At 59.5% G+C, this 15,649-nt stretch overlaps 2 protein-coding genes across 6 annotated transcripts; one reads left to right on the top strand and one right to left on the bottom strand.

Annotated features, from left to right (window-relative positions):
* On the top strand, positions 1-5,472 carry SERPINF1 (serpin family F member 1). 4 transcript variants are annotated; one of them, XM_039368250.1, is made up of 8 exons: positions 1-463; positions 2,924-3,018; positions 3,249-3,441; positions 3,530-3,685; positions 3,789-3,992; positions 4,093-4,235; positions 4,600-4,810; positions 5,103-5,472. In XM_039368250.1, exons 2-8 carry the CDS (start codon positions 2,932-2,934, stop codon positions 5,360-5,362), a joined length of 1,254 nt encoding a protein of 417 aa, XP_039224184.1. In that variant the 5' UTR covers positions 1-463; positions 2,924-2,931; the 3' UTR covers positions 5,363-5,472. The 4 variants fall into 4 exon arrangements, with proteins under 4 accessions (XP_039224184.1, XP_039224183.1, XP_039224185.1 ...); XM_039368249.1 differs by having other exon boundaries at positions 7-463; positions 2,924-3,441; XM_039368251.1 differs by lacking the exon at positions 1-463 and having other exon boundaries at positions 2,149-3,018.
* Positions 5,473-5,609: 137 nt separating this feature from the next.
* On the bottom strand, positions 5,610-15,649 carry SMYD4 (SET and MYND domain containing 4). Of its 2 annotated transcripts, XM_039368246.1 has the most exons (10): positions 15,496-15,649; positions 15,258-15,402; positions 13,634-13,723; positions 11,586-12,684; positions 11,267-11,449; positions 8,959-9,119; positions 8,673-8,805; positions 7,514-7,630; positions 6,856-6,979; positions 5,610-6,003 (listed from the first exon to the last, which is right to left on the bottom strand). In XM_039368246.1, the coding sequence occupies exons 1-10, from the start codon at positions 15,630-15,632 to the stop codon at positions 5,838-5,840; spliced, it is 2,355 nt and encodes a 784-aa protein (XP_039224180.1). In that variant the 5' UTR covers positions 15,633-15,649; the 3' UTR covers positions 5,610-5,837. The 2 variants fall into 2 exon arrangements, with proteins under 2 accessions (XP_039224180.1, XP_039224181.1); XM_039368247.1 differs by lacking the exons at positions 5,610-6,003; positions 6,856-6,979 and adding an exon at positions 6,985-7,125.

Here is a 15,649-nt window from a genome sequence, read left to right as displayed (position 1 = left end):
GAGGGCTCCAGGCTCTGCTCCAACAGAGGACGCTTGGCTATTTTTAGCGCAGGCCGCTTTTTTCCTTCCTTTGTCAGCTCAGGTGGGGACTACTTCAGTAACCAGGTTTACCGTTTTGTAAACCCAACCCTGACTGAAACGGCCCAAGACCTATTCATGCCTCCAACTTTCTTAACCTGGCCACTTTCCCACTGAAAATATTTGGACAGCGTAGCAACGCCAGGGAAGAGTGTTGCGCGATCTGCTCTCTAGCACCCCCCCCCCACCAGACTCTGACCAGCCCTCCTCGCTGGGCTCAGGCAGGCGGAGGGCCGGCTCGGAAAGAGGAGGCGGCTGCTTTAAGAGGAACCCCGCAAAGCTGTAACTTGAAGCCTGTTGCCCTCCCTGTGCCTGTTATAAACACCAGACTCCCCTGCCCTGCGCCTACACCACCCTGTGGCCGGCTGGAGAGCGAGCGAGCGAGGTAAGGAGCGATTCTGCCTCCCTCGGGCGGGAGTCCACGCGTGTGCATGTAAGTGGGAGAGGCAGAGAGCTTGCACAAAGGAAACCTGTGTGTGCCCGCTCCCTTGAAGCCATCACAGTCTGTGGTCCTCAAAGCCAGGCTGGTGGGCAGCCAGGCCATCTCTGCCACGTGCCCGGGCAAACCCTCTTCTGCTCTGCTGGCATACTGGGCCAGGGGCGGGTGCCTCCGCTCTGCACCAAGCAGCCCATCTGGGGGAAGAGACTGGCTGTCTAACCTCTCTGCCCCCCTTGGCCGTTTTCGCCCTGGCTGAGCTCTTCAGGGTCCCATTTGTTTTTATCAGAACAAGACTTAAAAGGGACCTCCGAGGTCTTCTAGTCCAACCCCCTGCTAAGGCAGGAGACCTGATTCCATTTCAGATTAAGTGGCTGTCCAATCTCACCCACAACCTCTGGAGGAAAGTCATTCCACTGATTAAATTGTTCTGTGAGGAAATTCCTCCTTAGTTCCAGGTTGCTTCTCTCCTCAATTAGTTTCCATCCGTTGCTTCTTGTCCTGCCCTCAGGTGCTCTGGAGAATAGGGTGTCCCTCTCTCCTTTGTGGCAGACCTTCAAATATTTTTGGGGACCCTCAAATCCCCCCCCCCCACAGCCGAGGCTTTCTCCCCAAAAGAGGCAATGTGGAGGACCAGCCAAGGCTCGCTCGCTTTCCTTGGGCTGCCTCCTGGCGTCCAGATCTGGGCTAATTGAACCCAGATGTTGAGGCTCACTCAAACCCAGCGGGACTCCAAGGAAAAATCTGGAAACTCTGGCCTGGTGATGGCAACCAGGACCAGACCAGGATTCCAAGCCTGCCTTGCCTGCCCCGGGCGAAGCCTCTATGGAGCAGCCAGGTCTGCCACAAGGGTGTATTCTGGGCCTGGGCTCTGTTCTGCAGGATTTCGAGGTAGCTTCTCCTGTTGTTGGTGGCACCAGAGTTCCTTGGAAACTTGTGCGGATCGGCTGCCCCAGGACGCTCCCCTGTAATTGCAGGCTTCTGGAGAGCTAACTGCTACTTCCACGCAGCTCTGGTGGCGCCAGCTTGGAGGGCCAGGCCCTGGCTGAGGTTAGGCCTGGTCCCAGTTCACCCTCCACAAAAGGCAGCCAGATGTTAGCCAGAAACCGAACCACCAGCCGGCCCCCTCCCATCCAGAAAAGCCTGACAGGAAACGGGTGTGGGGGGGCGTTCTTGAGTGTGCCTCCCCCAACACTGCCTGGCCTGGGAAACAGCCCGGAAGCCAGAGAGAAGCTAGGCCCGCTTGCCTACAGCTGCGGGAAAAGGGAGGCAGGGCTTCAAGGGAAGGCTCCCACCTTCCAAGGCAATTCTTACTCAGAACTCCAGTCTAGCCCCCCCCCCCGCCTCCCCAATTAACAAATTTAAGTGCTCCTCTAAGAAAAGCACTCTGCAAACTCTTTGTTCCCATGCATGGCTGCTGTGCAAGGAGTAGCGTGTCAGGTCCAGAGAGTTCAGTATAGAGAAATCGCCCAGCCCCAGGGGTCAGGAGGCCGGTTAGGGGCAGGCAAAGCAGAGGACTTTAAGAGGAACCGTTTGGAACTAAAGTAAAGGCATCTGCTGTGTTCAGACCCGAAGGTGAGCAGAGATGTGGCAATTCATCTCCCGGCTTCCAGAAAAGCTAGTGAGACTAAAAACTGAATTCTGAAATTGCCCCCTTGATTTATTTTGTTATTTGATGCTTACAGGGAGAGAAGCACTCCAGGCAGCCTACAGAAACAGCATAAAGGCCATTAACAAACGTAAAGCACAAATAAGATTAAACAGTGCTATAAAATGTTGGAGTTGGCCTGCTGAATCACTGAAACAAAACTGAATATCGTTCCATTAGAAACGAATAAATTTAAATATTTATTTAAAACTTAACGGCATTAAAACGAAACAGGTAAACCAGAGCAGAAAGTCTTTGAGGCCCACTTGAAAAAGACCCTTCAAAGATGAAGCTTCTCTTTCTCTCTCTCTCTTTCTCTCTCTGGGACTTCCTAAGAACCGAGAGCCTCCCTCAGGCACACTCGCTCTGTGAGGGAGATGGGCACTTTCCCAATTGGACAAATGGAAAGAAACTCTCCATAGAAAATTACTATAGGCATGATACGCCCGCCATGTCCGTTTCTGGTTGGCTTAGGTTTTATTCCCCTTGAAGACATTTCGCTTCTCATCCAAGAAGCTGAGGAAGAACCGAAGATGCTTCTTGGGTGAGAAGGGAAAGGTTTTCAAGGGGAATAAAGACCAAGAAAATCCGGTGGCCTTTTGGGGGGAAAAGCGCCTTTGGGACAAGGTGCTGAGATTCTCCAGAGACAGAGTCAGACCTGAGCCGTTGCACTCCTCTGTTCATTTACTTAGACAATTTCCTGGCCACCCATCTCACCTCAGGATAACTCTCTGTCCCTCCTCCTCCTCCCCCCCCCGCAGGTTCCACCATGAAGCACCTGATGGTCCTCCTGGGGCTGGTGGCCCTGGCCGTCCCCTGCCGGAGCCACGACGGGAACCCAGCAAACACCCCCCAGGTCAGCCAGGGGTCTCCCGGATGGCCGAGTGTGGCTCTGGGCTCGGAGTGGCAAGGAAGCAGAGGCTGGGGACAGGCCGGACGGCCTTGGGGGATTCCCCCTTGCCATTCCACCCAGGGGGTGGGCTAACCTGCAGCCCGTGCAGGGGGTCCTCGCTTCACAGGGTGGTGGGCTGCAGTAGAAAGACCCCCAGGGCTGCGGTGATGGGCCCCCTCTTTGGTGTTTCGAAGGAGCCGGACCCCGCAAGGGAAGCTGGGGAGGAGGAGGAGGACCCCTTTTACAAGAACCCCGTCAACAAACTGGCCGCTGCCGTTTCCAACTTCGGCTACGCCCTCTTCCGTCAGCAGTCCAGCCAGACCCCCTCGGCCAATGTCCTGCTCTCCCCCTTCAGTGTCGCCACGGCGCTCTCGGGCCTCTCACTGGGTGAGCTCCCCTCCGATCCCACCCGGGGCCAGGATCGTCTGGGAAGGGACCTTGACAGGCTCCCTCTCTCTCTCTCCGTGGCCGGCAGGGGCGGGTGAGCGGAGGGAGGATGTGATCTCACGAGCGCTTTTCTACGACACGCTCGACAAGGCCCACCTGCACAGCACCTACAAGGAGCTCCTGAGCAGCATCGGTAGCCCCACCAAAGGCCTGAAGAGCGCCTCCCGCCTGGTGATGGAGAGACGTAGGCCTCCTTCGCCTTGGGGGAGGAGGAGCCGGGGGGGCTCTCAGTCCCAGGCGAGGGACAGCCCCCCCAGGGCTCAACGGGGCCTTCTCCTCCCCCCCAGAGCTGAGGATGAGAATCACGTTTGTGAATGAGCTGGAGAAATCCTACGGCTTCCGGCCCCGGGTGCTCAGCGGAAACGCCCGGGCGGACCTGCAGGAGATCAACCAGTGGGTGCAGCAGCGGACGGGGGGGAAAATTGTCCGATTCCTGGGGGAGATCCCGGCCGAGCTCAGCATCCTGCTCCTGGGGGCTGCCTCTTTCAAAGGTAGGTCTGCCCACCCGCCCGCCCAGGGAACGGGAAGCCGGGCTCCTCCTCCGAAGGGAGGGCGCCCTCCACTCGGCCTTTCCTTCCCCTATGGCCACAGGGCAGTGGGCCACCAAGTTTGACCCCAAGCTGACCAAGCCTCAGGACTTCCACCTGGATGAAGACCGGACCACCCGGGTGCCCATGATGTCGGCCCCCAGAGCCATCTTGAAGTACGGCTTTGACTCTGAGCTCAGCTGCAAGGTCAGTGGTCAGGAGGGGGGTGGGCCAAGACTGGGGAAACACAGCTGCCTTGCGGCCGCACTGCCCTCTTCCCCCCCCCCCAGCAGCTCTGGAACAACACGTTGCTCCTCTTGGCTGCCTTTCCAGAAGCCGTCCCCTACCTTACAGCCCCATTTGGGGCAGCCACACGCCCTGATGGCACCTGAGCTGGAGCACCCCCTGCAGCGCAGCCCCTCCCTCACCAGGGGTCCTGCCCATGCATAGGCCAGCCCACCTGCCACTGGGGGAGGCGTGCGGGTGGGGGCAGCAGCTCCCTTCCCACAACCGAGCGGGAATGCCGAACTGGCCCCTCAGCCCACTCTGCCTTCCCCGGCTGTTGCTGCAGATCGCCCAGCTGCCCCTGGCTGGAGGGGTCAGCCTCATGTTCTTCCTGCCCGAGAGCGTCACCCAGAACCTGACCCTCATCGAGGACAGCCTGACCGCTGAGTTTGTCCGCGACATCGACAAGCAGCTGAAGACCGTCCAGGCCGCGCTGAGGCTGCCACGGCTGAGGCTGGTGGCCGAGACGAGGCTGGGGGAGGCGCTGCAGGCAATGCGTAGGTGCTGGGCCGGGGTCCTTGGGCCAAGGGACTGAGTGGGCCGGTGCTCCTGTTGCCGAGGCTTCCTCGGTGGGTCTGGCCAGGGGCCGGCCCTTTCACAGGGCCAGGGCGGTCCCAAACGGCTGCTCGCCCGAACAGGAGCCACTGCAATGGGTGAGAGCCATTTGTCCCGGGGGGGGGGGCGAGCAGAGGCTCCCTCCTCGTGGTGGTTAGCGGCTGGAAGGTCACTCGGCCTCCAGGCCTCAGGGGAGGAGGCAGCCGGGTAGTAACGCCCCTTCCTCCCTCACAGGGCTCCAGGCGCTCTTCTCCACACCGAACCTCAGCAAAATTTCCGCCAAGCCCATCAGGCTCTCCCACGTGTATCACAAGGTGGCCTTTGACCTCGGGGAAGACGGGGCCAGCCCCGTGTTTGGCTCGGAGACAGAGGCCGCTCGGCTGAACTTCCCCATCGACTACACGCTGGACAAGCCCTTTCTGTTTGTGCTTTATGACAACGACAGTGGCACCCTCCTCTTCATCGGAAAGATCCTCGACCCTCAGCAGGCCTAAAGCGCTCCAAGACCCCCAAGCCGCAGGAGCAAAACAGGGGGGGGCCTCCTTGACTGTGTCCCGCAGCTGGTTTTGCTTACGTGGTCCAATAAAAGAGCTTCTGCCTTAAAGAGTTTCCCAAGTGGCTTTTTCAACTTCAACGGCTGGTGGATGGTGGAGAAACGGTGTGGGGGGGGGAGTTGTGGGGAGGAAAGCAGGGAGAGAGGGAAGGCTCTTCCCGTCACCCGTCAAGGCCCCCTCAGCCAAGTCGACAAATGCAGCAGCCTGTTTCCCTCCCAGGCAACGATGCCCTTGGGCTGGCACGGACCCAGGCCTGGCATCCTGGCAAGGCTGCATGGGTGGCGAGGCCGTTGGATCCCCCGCCAGGCCCATCTGCATATGGTCTGGTGATTTCTTGCTTTGGCTCCTTAATGGGCGGGGGTTTGTGTGTGCGTGCCGAGCCCCTTCCGCACAGCAGGCCGACTGGCGTATCTGCTCACAGCAGCTGGGCGGCTGTTGCGGGTGCGGTTCGGAGCAGCTCCTCCTCCAGGCAGACCCTCATGTCTCTCAGCTCCTGCAGCTGGCTGCTCTCTGGGCCCAGGTGCACCCACAAAACCGCCTCGGCCCTCTGGACGGCCTGCAGGGCTTCGGAGGCCAAGCGCCTGGCGGCCCCGGAGGCAAACAGGAAGAAGTTAGCAGGAGAACAGGGTTGGCAAGCGAAAGCCCTGGAGGCCCCCCCCCGCCCCGATGGACCCACAGGGCAGGCCCACAGCACCAGGCCTCTCGAGGGGGGCTGGTGGCCCTGGGCTAGGCTGGGAAACCGGAAGGCCCAGGCGCAAGGACACAATCACGGGACTGCCAAGTTCACCTTTGCGCACTTCGCAACGTAAACTCTTTCCTGCCACAATCTGGAGCCCCATTTCCCGGGAAGGGAAGAGCCCGCCAGCTCAGCCCTGGGAGGCAGGAGCAGGTGGGCAAGGAGCTCAAGGCCGCCCCGCCCTGATGCTCTTTGGCATACGGGGGCGGGAGGGGGAGACGCTCTGTGGGCCTTTCGAGATCCTGCCACCGGGCTCTGCAAGGAAAGAAGCAGAGTTGGGGGGGGGATCTTGAGTCTGTTCCTTGGCTGAGGGGGGCCCAAAGGGGTCATTTTCAGAGAAGCCTCTGCTAAACTTGAAACCTTTTTGAGATTTCTGTGCTGGACACAGCAAGGAAAGGAGGAGTTAACTCTTTTTTCTTTCTCTCTCTTTCTCTCTCCCCTGTCTCTGTCCCAGACTAACAACCGCCCCCCCCAGGCACTCCCCTCGTCCAAGGCCGCCCGGCAAGGCCAGTCCCAGGGCCAGGGGCCTGGGTGCGAGGGAGCCCCTGTGCCAGGGAAGAAATGGGCCCGGCCCCCACAGAGCACAAATGGGCAAATATAGGCCTGCCCCCACCGCCCCAGACCTCCTGCCAGCCAGGTGGTCTCGAAGCCCACCCGGAGGTGCCTGTCGCCGAAGGGGAAGGGGCAGCGTGCTCACCCGTTGAAGAGGACCTGGGCCAGCTTGAAGACTTCCTGGCCGGCTTCGACGCTGGCAGGGCCGAAGTGGGCCTCCACAGCCCGGAGGCTCCTGCGCAGGTGCCCGGCCGCTTCCTGCCACCTCCCTGGGCCAAAGGCAAGAGGGAGGCTCTGAGGCGGAGAGCGGGAGGAGGCCTCGCCTTGTTGCGGAAAGCGTGGATTGTGCAGTAATAAAAGCAGGGACAAACTACGGCTAATCCTTGACCTGCAGCCGTTCGAAGTTACCATGGCACTGAAAAAAGTGACTTCTAATCAATCCTCATACTTACGACCGTCACAGCATCCTTAGTCATAGGATGAAAATTTGGGCACTGGGCAACCGGCATGTATTTGCGACGGCTGCAGCGTCCCTGGGGCCGGGTGGCTGCTGTTTGCAGCCTTCCCGTAAGCGAGTGAATGGGGCAAGCTGGACTCGCTTAATGGCCCCACGATTCACTTAACGACTGCGGTGATTTGATTAACATCCGTCACTAAAAAAGGGGGGTCAAATCTGGCGGCCGATTTTAAAAGCCGCGTTGCTTAGCAACAGAAATTCTGGTCCCGATTTGAGAGGGGTGGGGTAACTCGCCCTCCCGCAGCCTTGGACAGGAGTGGAGAGGGCGGCGCCAGGGGTCTCGTACCTGTGGCTGCATACACCTGGGCCAGGTGGTCCTCGATCTCGCCCATGCTCAGGTGCGCTGGAGAGAGGAAGCGCTGGGCGTCCAGTTGGCACTTCTGCAGCAGCTCCAGGGCCCGACCTGGCCGCTCAGAAGGAAAGTGGAGCGTGAGAGGCGGTCCTGACCGGCGGTCACCTGGAGAGGCTGCCGGCCTGGACTCCTCCGCTCGCTGGGCAGGGGGAAGGAGTCCAGGGCCTCCGCAGGGTGGGCGGCCAGCCAGACCGGGGTCCAAACGGCAGCCGTTTGCCAAACGTCTCAAGTCAAAAAGGGGAGGGGGACAATGCGCCCCTCCCCATCCATCCTTCGCTCCTTCTATGACATCAGCTCTGCAGGGGGGCTCCCCACCTTCCCCCCGCCCTTTGACCCGTCCCTCCCTCCCTCCCAGCCGGCCTCCCCACGGGGCTCCCGTCGCAGAGAAGCTCTCCTGCTTTCCCCGTCTCGTGCCGGGCCCCGCCAACCTCCCAGGCAGAACCCCCCCCCTGGGGCTTTTGTTCTGGGCAGAATTCGCACTGGGGCCGGAGCGACTCTGGAAAGCCGCCCCTGCAGGCGGAGAAGGTCCCTGCCGTAAGGACTGGCAGGAAGAGGCTTGCTCCGAAATCCCCATCGCTTGCTCGTTCCCCAGGAGCAGCTCCCGGCCACAGATGGGGGGTGGGGTGGGGGTGGGGGCGTCCAGCCCTGGATTTTGCCTAAGGCAGCCTGGAAGGGGGTTGTGGGACTTTCAGAAGGCAAAATTAGGCTCTTTTTCTGAAACCAGCAATTAAAATAATAATAATAAAAATAACTGCAGCCCTATTATTTGCTTAGGCCAGGGGGAGGCCACCTCGGCTTTTATCACTCGTGGACTTCAACTCCCAGAATTTCTGAGCCAGTTGTGCCATGGGCCACTCCCTCTTTCACAGCCCAACCAACCTCACCGGGTTGTTGTGCTGGAGGAAGCTAGAGAAGGAAGGAGGATTAGGTACGTTTGCTGTCTTGAGTAACTTATAAAGTGAGATACAAATAAATAAATATGCTACGTTGCGATGAAGCCACTGGGGGTCCAGCTGGAGCCTCTGTGTGGGCATCCTTTCTGCCTGAGAAAGGGCTCCAGGATGCAGACGGGGGGGGGAGGGAGGGGCCTCACCTGGCTTGTCCTGCTCCAGGAGCTCCGAGGCTGACCGGGTCGAGTGCCGAAGATGAAGCAGCCGGCGGTGGAAGTCCTCCTCGGGGGCCAGGTGGTTGCAGGCCTCGCCTGAGCAGCGGAGGGTGCCTCTCCCCTAGGAAGCCCAGGGGACACCTTGGGGACAGAGCACCTCCGACAGCCAGGCGGCTGGGAAGGCTGCGCTTGGCACCCAACACACCTGGGCTGGCGGTGGGTGGGTGGGAGGGGCCTTGCATGCTCCCCCGCAGCAACACCTGAGCAGACTCACCTGCATGGGGCTCTGGCAGGCTGGGCAGCAGAAGAGGGCGGCCTCAGGGGCGTCCCTGGGCTGCAGCTCCTCCAGGCAGGCCTGACAGCGGCACTCAAAGAAGTACTGAGCCAGGAGGCGCCTGCGCCGCTCAGCAGCCCCCATGCGGCACCTATGGGGCCCTGCAAGCAAGGGGGAAAAGGGGGGGTCAGAGGCAAGAGGGGAACGGTCAGCCTGCGGGGGGGGGGGAGGCTGGCACGGATCCACACGAAGCCCAGCTGTTTCCACTTGGCTGCAGTTTTCTGGTGAACAGGGCCTTCTCCGTGGTGGCCCCCTCCCTGCAGAGAGCAGGCTGGCCCCACCCTCGCACTTCTTCCAAAGGCCCTGGAGACGGGGTCCTGCCGCTGGGCCTGGGGGGACCCCGGGGGAAAATACGCAGCCCACCACCTGGCTGCCCTGATTATTGTCGCCGGGGTGTGTGTGTAGATGGGCGATTATTGGGGCTTGTATTGGCCTGTAACTGTCCAGAGTCTCTGTGAATAGGTGAACTGGGCAGCCGTATACATTTTTCTAATAAACAGGTATGTTAATAAATAAATAAAACCAGGGAAACCTGCCAGGAATTCCAATATTCAAATTTTAGCCCCACGGCTTGCTCCTCACCAATAGTTTACTCGGGCTTCCAGGCCTTAAAAACAATCAGTATCTGCACCCCCCCCCCAGGAAACAGACCCTCATCAATTTGCCAGGGGTAGGGGAATTGTGCCAGAGGGGGCGGCAGCTGCTACAGCAGTGTTTCTCAACCTTGGCCATTTTAAGGCATGTGGATTTCAACTCCCAGAATTCCACAGCCAGCATTGCTGGCTGTGGAATTCTGGGAGTTGAAGTCCACATGCCTTAAAATGGTCAAGGTTGAGAAACACTGTGCTACAGCATTGTAACCGTCCGGACAGGAGGTGGCATTTGCCCCCATGGGGCCCCCCGGTTTCAGCCTCGCTCGTCTCCAAAGAGCAGCAGGCAGGCAGGGCACAGGGCGGCCCAACTGGAGAGCCAGCATGACCCACAGCTGTCGCTGGGGAGGGGGCTTGGTTTGACCTGGGAAATGGCCCCTGCCCTTTTTTGGGGGGGGGGGAGGGCAGAAGTGCGATGCCATTTCAACACTCATCTCTGGCTCATCGTTCAGTTCTCGAATTTGCTCCCAGACTAAAAGTAACGGAAACCAGAATCATAAAATCATAGGCCGGATATTATGTCATAAAACAAAAAGAAAGGTTAGAAAGAAGGTGAAAGAAGCTGAAAAGGGGCTTTGCTCTTTTATGCCCCAAGATTAGGTGTTAAGTTGCCGTGCTGTGAAAGGCGGTTTTCCAGGGGCCTCCGACATCCTTCCAGGAACAAAACCCCTCGCAAAATCTCTCCGTGCCACACGGCGGCTGGAGGGGGAGAATGTGGAGGAAAAGGGAAGCCGAGCCGAGCCCCGGGATTCCCACCCGGCACAGGCGGCTCCTAAACGGTGGGAAGGGAACCGGTTCCGGAAGGGGAGGCCGGCTCTGCTCGCAGCCAACGTGCCCCAGTCGCCTCCCAAAAGGGTTTCCCCGGGGCTGCCCTTGAAGACTACGCGGAGGCTAGTCTCACCTGGAGCAGGAGAGCGGGCAGCCTTCTGGGCCCCAGGAACTGCCCAGGTGGCCCCTTGAAACCCCACCTGTCACGGGACCCGGTGATCCGAGGGGCACTAGCAGGAGGGGAAGGCGGGGGGGCCCTGCGGCTTTGGGCTGGCCCTCCGGAGAGCCCCCTGGACTGCTTTTGCCATCAGGCCTGGGGGGGGTCCCCCGAAGTGGGCAGCCTGTTCAATGGCTGCATTGTGTATAATTGTATAGACTGCACACGCCCCAGCTTTTTAAAATTTATATATTATTATAAATTTTATAGGACAGGAAGGCCTGGAGGAACGTTGTCCATGGGGTCGCGATGGGTCGCACACAACTTTGCAACTAACATTATTATTATTATTATTATTATTATGGACTTTTAAACTGTTTTTTTGTTGGCTTCAATGGTTGAATTGTTTAGTTTGTGCTCCAGTTATGTGCACCAGCCAGAGCCACAGGCTGGTGGGGGGGGGGGAGAGCAGTATAAATCCAATAAAAATGACCGAATGAAACTTAGGGGGCCAAGAGCTTAATGAAAGCCTCAGACCAGCCCCTCGCAAGGTTACCCCAAGATAAAGAGAAGCACTTTCAGACCGGCAACAGCTTTCCCCCGAAAGCCATCCTGACCCGCGGGGGCCCAGCTCCTCCCTCAGGGGAGGCCGGGGGGGGCGGCTCCCACTCACCGTAGCAGTGGAAGAGCTCCTGCCCACGAGGAATCGGGCACAAGGCCCTGACCTCTGCTGTGCGGCCGGTGAAAGCCACGCTGGTGTTGGGGTCGCAGGAGTGGTTCAACAGGCTGAGGGCCGGGAAGAGGCCCGTGGCCAGGCGTACCTGCCCACTGCCGGCCACCGGCCCGTCTTCGGGTCCTGGGAGAAAGAGAGAAAAGCTGGAGGCCGAGATGCTCGGAGGCTGAGGCGCAGCCTCCCTCTGACACCCGCACCTCCGGCCTCTCGGCTGAGGGACAAGGCCCACCCCACCCTCTGCAAGGCTGCCCCCACTGACCTGACGGGCGCAGGGCGGTCACAGCCTGGCCGTTGCACTGCAGCTGCAGCACGTGACGCAGCATGGCCTCCCCCAAGACTTCCAGCCCAGCAGGGGCGTCTGCTTCCTCCTCCTCCTCCTCGGCCCCCTTTGCGATCCAGGCTTCCAGGCCAGCGTCCTCCTCCAGGGCCTTGCACAAGGCGGCCACGCTCAGACCACAGAGGAACCTGAGGCCGGGGCTGTGCCGATCCGTGTGAGGCAGAAGGCTGAAGATGGCCCGGTAGGAGCCGCTGTACCGTCCGTCGGCCTCACAGCCAGGAATGGGCCGGGCGCCCTGTTCTGCAGCCGCCACAGCAACGGGGGCGCCTCCCTCCTGCGTCCGGGTGACCAAGGCCTTCACTTGCGCGAAGCCAGCCACCAGCACGGTCCGGAGGGCCACGTGGCAGAAGACTCCCAGCGCCAGCAGCAGCCCTCCGAGGGCGCATTCTGCCCAGTGGTAGCTGCTCCACGCCAGCTGGGCACAGCCAGGGCCGCAGTACCTGCTATAGCTGCACCCTCGGCAGGGCACGGAGGCCAGCAGCGGGCGCAGGCAGTGGTGGCAGTGGAGGTCGGGGTTGGCCAGCCGCCCGTCCTGCAGGGCCTGGACGGTCCCTTCCAGCAAGAGGCTCTCCCCGGGACAGAGGACGCTGGCGAATGCTGCTTCCCTCACTAACAGCTTCCCAGGAGGAAGATCCTCGGCGGCAACTAAATGGCGCCCTTTGCAGCTGGAAAAACGCAAGCTCACGGCCACCGAGGCGCCAGAGACGTGGCTGCTCTCCTCCCAGGGCTCCGGGTCTGGTGCAACCTGGCCGGGCGCAGCAGACGGGCGATGGAAGGCCCCGCTCTCCTCACCACCTCCGTCCCGCACCTGTTGCAGCCGGCCCAGCAGTGCCCGGTGACGGGCGGCCTCCGGCCTCTGCTCCGCAGAGAGGCTCTCCTCCACGCGGCGCAGGGTGTCTGCCGCTTCCTGCAGCCGGCCCAAAGACAGCAGGCACTCGGCCCTGCGCAGCTGGATCTTCGGCAGCAGCTTCTCTGGGCAGCTCCCCATCTGCTGCGCCCGTCCGATGTCCTCCAGGCAGACCTGCGGAGAGGAAGTCAGGTTCTCCTGCAGCTTCCAGAAAGGGGCTTGGTGGAGCCACCCCAGATTCTTGGCTGCTCCCTTCCTGGGCTCTGGGGGGGGATGTATGGCTAAGAACGGGGCCTCCTCCAGCCCCCCCTCCATCAGCTGCTTGGGGAATTTTGGGAGTTGTGGTCCACCTATCTTAACGAAGCGGTCTGGACATCTGCTCAGTAGAAAAAAACCCCTCACAGTTCCTGTCAGACCTGCCTCAGCTTGAACCCCTAATTAAGAACCATTTTTAACTCTGCTTGATAAGAAAGGTATAGTTTACTAGAAGTCAAGTGAATTACGGTAGCGCAGGGGTCCCCAGCCCCTGGGCAGCAGCCCACTACCAGGCTGTGAGCTTTTCAGAACCGGGTCACCCGAAGGGGCAGACAAGAGCATGCGTGCATCCCCTCTTGACCAGGCAGTGGGCAAGCACCACCCCCCCCCTCCTCCCCCAAGGCCGGTCCGCAAAGCCAGAAAGGCTGGGGAACTGTGCAGTAGTGCACATCCAGAACTGAAGATCAGTCACCAAAACCCCCCAAGTCTAATCTCTCCCTCCCTTAGTTGCCTCCCCTCACTGGCCCCCGACCAGCCAAATTCAAGCAAGATGTTTTCAGGACGGTGTGGGTACGCAGCCACCTTGACCTTGAAGCTCTTCTCAAGCACTTTCCTTTCCCTCTCAGCAGCCCCCCCATCTGCCCCCTTCCCGCCCAGTTCAGGGCAGCTCCTACTGACTTGGTTGCGGAGAGCAAGCATGAGGTGGCAGCTAACCTTACTTGAAAAGGCTCCTTTCTACAGTCATCTGATAGACAAAGCATCTTTAAATCAGAAAGAATATAACGTCTTACTGGGTAGAGGAAAAAAAAACTGTGTTTCTGGGAGGGAAGAACTTTGAACTCTGAGCAAAAGCAATTATTGAACTCACCTCAAACTGACCAAGATGGAAAAGGGCTGCAGAGCGATTGGCGTAACAGGTGGCCATTTCTGGACTGCCAGCCTCCGCGTGGGACAAGGCCTGCAAGAACCAAAGGCCGTTTTACAGATGAGATCGGCCACACTGTGGCGGAATGCAGTCTGGATTCCAAGAGGGAGAAGCTGCATTCCTCAGCCCTGCACTTCCTGCTCCCCCCTTTGGCCATCTTTCAATTCATATTATTTTGTTTTATTTTTATTGCTTCATTGCTTTGCTATTGTTAGGTTTACATTTTTTATCATTTTCTTCTGTTTTACCATTGTAAGCCATCCAGAGCTGCCCCACGGTGAGATGGACAGCGAGTACACTAAACCAATCTTTCTCAACCTTGGCAGCTTTAAGCTTTAATGCTGGCTGGGGAATTCTGGGAGTTGAAGTCCACACACCTTCAACTTGCCAAGATTGAGGAACACTACATTAAACAAATTCCAGAAGGCAAAGAGGCAGCCAACTCACTCGATGGGAGAAAGAGAGTTCACACGGCTCCTCCCCAGCCATCCTCAGAGTATATTTACCGGGATGTAAGGACAGGGGTACCTTGGTACTCAACTGCTTTGAAAGTCATCGAATTTGATACTCAACACATTTCGATGCAAAAAATTTTGTCCCCATACTCATTTGGTACTCAACGCGCAAGGTAGAACTTTTCAGCGTCGGCTGCCTTGAGACTTATTTCTGATGGGAAAAATTTGTTTTAGGTGCTCGTTTTTGATACTCCTCTTGCCTCCTGGAACGGATTAACGGCGAGTACACTGAGGTGGCCCCGTAGTTGCTCCGGTCTGCCAAGGATCTATCTACAGGTGAGGAGCCATGAAGGAAACTGCTCAGGAGCAGCACTTTTGCGCCTTTCTCGATTCTTGGGGCCTGACACACCAGGAGCCCCTCCCGGGCAGAGGCTGCCGGGACCCCTGGTTGGGTTTATCGGGGCTCTCGCCCCACACAGGTGGGGAGGGGCCTAGAGTAAGGTTCATGTCTAGAGGGCAGCGGTCTCCACTCCTGAAGGCGATGATGATAATAACAATGTTGTTTAGGGACCAAAAACTAAATAGTTACTTATAGTTGATTTTATTTCACAGAAGAGAAAACTGCATGAAGCTGTTGTGGGAGTCCGGTGTAGGCAGTCCTTGACTTACGACCATAAATGAGCCCAACATTTCTGTGGCTAAGCAAAATATTTGTTAAGTGGATTTGTCCTATTTTACAACCTTTCTTGGCAGTTAAGTGAATCCCTGCCCACTGACCCTACGAAGGTCACGAAAGACGATCACCTGACCCCGGGAAGACTGCGACTGGCATAAATACGAGTCAGTCACTAAGCGGCTGAATTTCGACCTCGTGACCAGGGGGATGCTGGGAGGGTCGTGTGAAAAAGGGTCCTTAAGTCATTTTTTCCAGTGCCTTGTGAATGGTCGCTAAGTGAGCTGCCGTAAGTCGAGGACCACCTACCGCACAGGGCGACTCACGACCACAAGGCGGCCCTCCAGCGAGCCCTCCTCGGGCGCTAAGCGAATCCCGCGGCGGTTAAGCGGACCCTCCCACCTCTCCCCCCCCTCGCAGAGACGGGGCTCCCGGTTACCCTGGAGTAGAGCGCGGCGGCCGCGCGGTGCTCGCCGGCCCGGAAGCGCCGGTTGCCCTCCTGCCGGCAGGGCTCGGCCAGCCGGGGCTCCTTCCGCACCGAGAGGCGGCGGGACAGGCGGCGCAGGCTCCGCTCCTCCGCGCTCCTGCGGGGGGGGGGAGAGAGGGGGAGGGGAGGCGTTGGAGGGTCAGGCCGCCCGGCGGGTGGAGAGGGCGGGGAAAGGGGCGGGGGGGCTCACCCGAGGAGGGGGGCGGCCAGGCGGAGCGTCTCCCGGGGCGACCGCGCGCGCACCAGCCCCTCCCTCCGCGCCGGCCCCAGAGACCCCCAGAGGCGCCCCGCGCGCGCCCGCCACTCCTCGCCCGGCAGCAGCTCCATCCTCCCGGCATGCCCCG

This window comes from Crotalus tigris, unplaced genomic scaffold (assembly GCF_016545835.1).
Source record: "Crotalus tigris isolate CLP2741 ecotype Arizona unplaced genomic scaffold, ASM1654583v1 scf7180000020724.653033, whole genome shotgun sequence".
Taxonomy (NCBI): Eukaryota; Metazoa; Chordata; class Lepidosauria; order Squamata; family Viperidae; genus Crotalus; species Crotalus tigris.
Note: the sequence above shows the minus strand (reverse complement) of the source record. Positions and strands in the feature narration are given on the sequence as shown.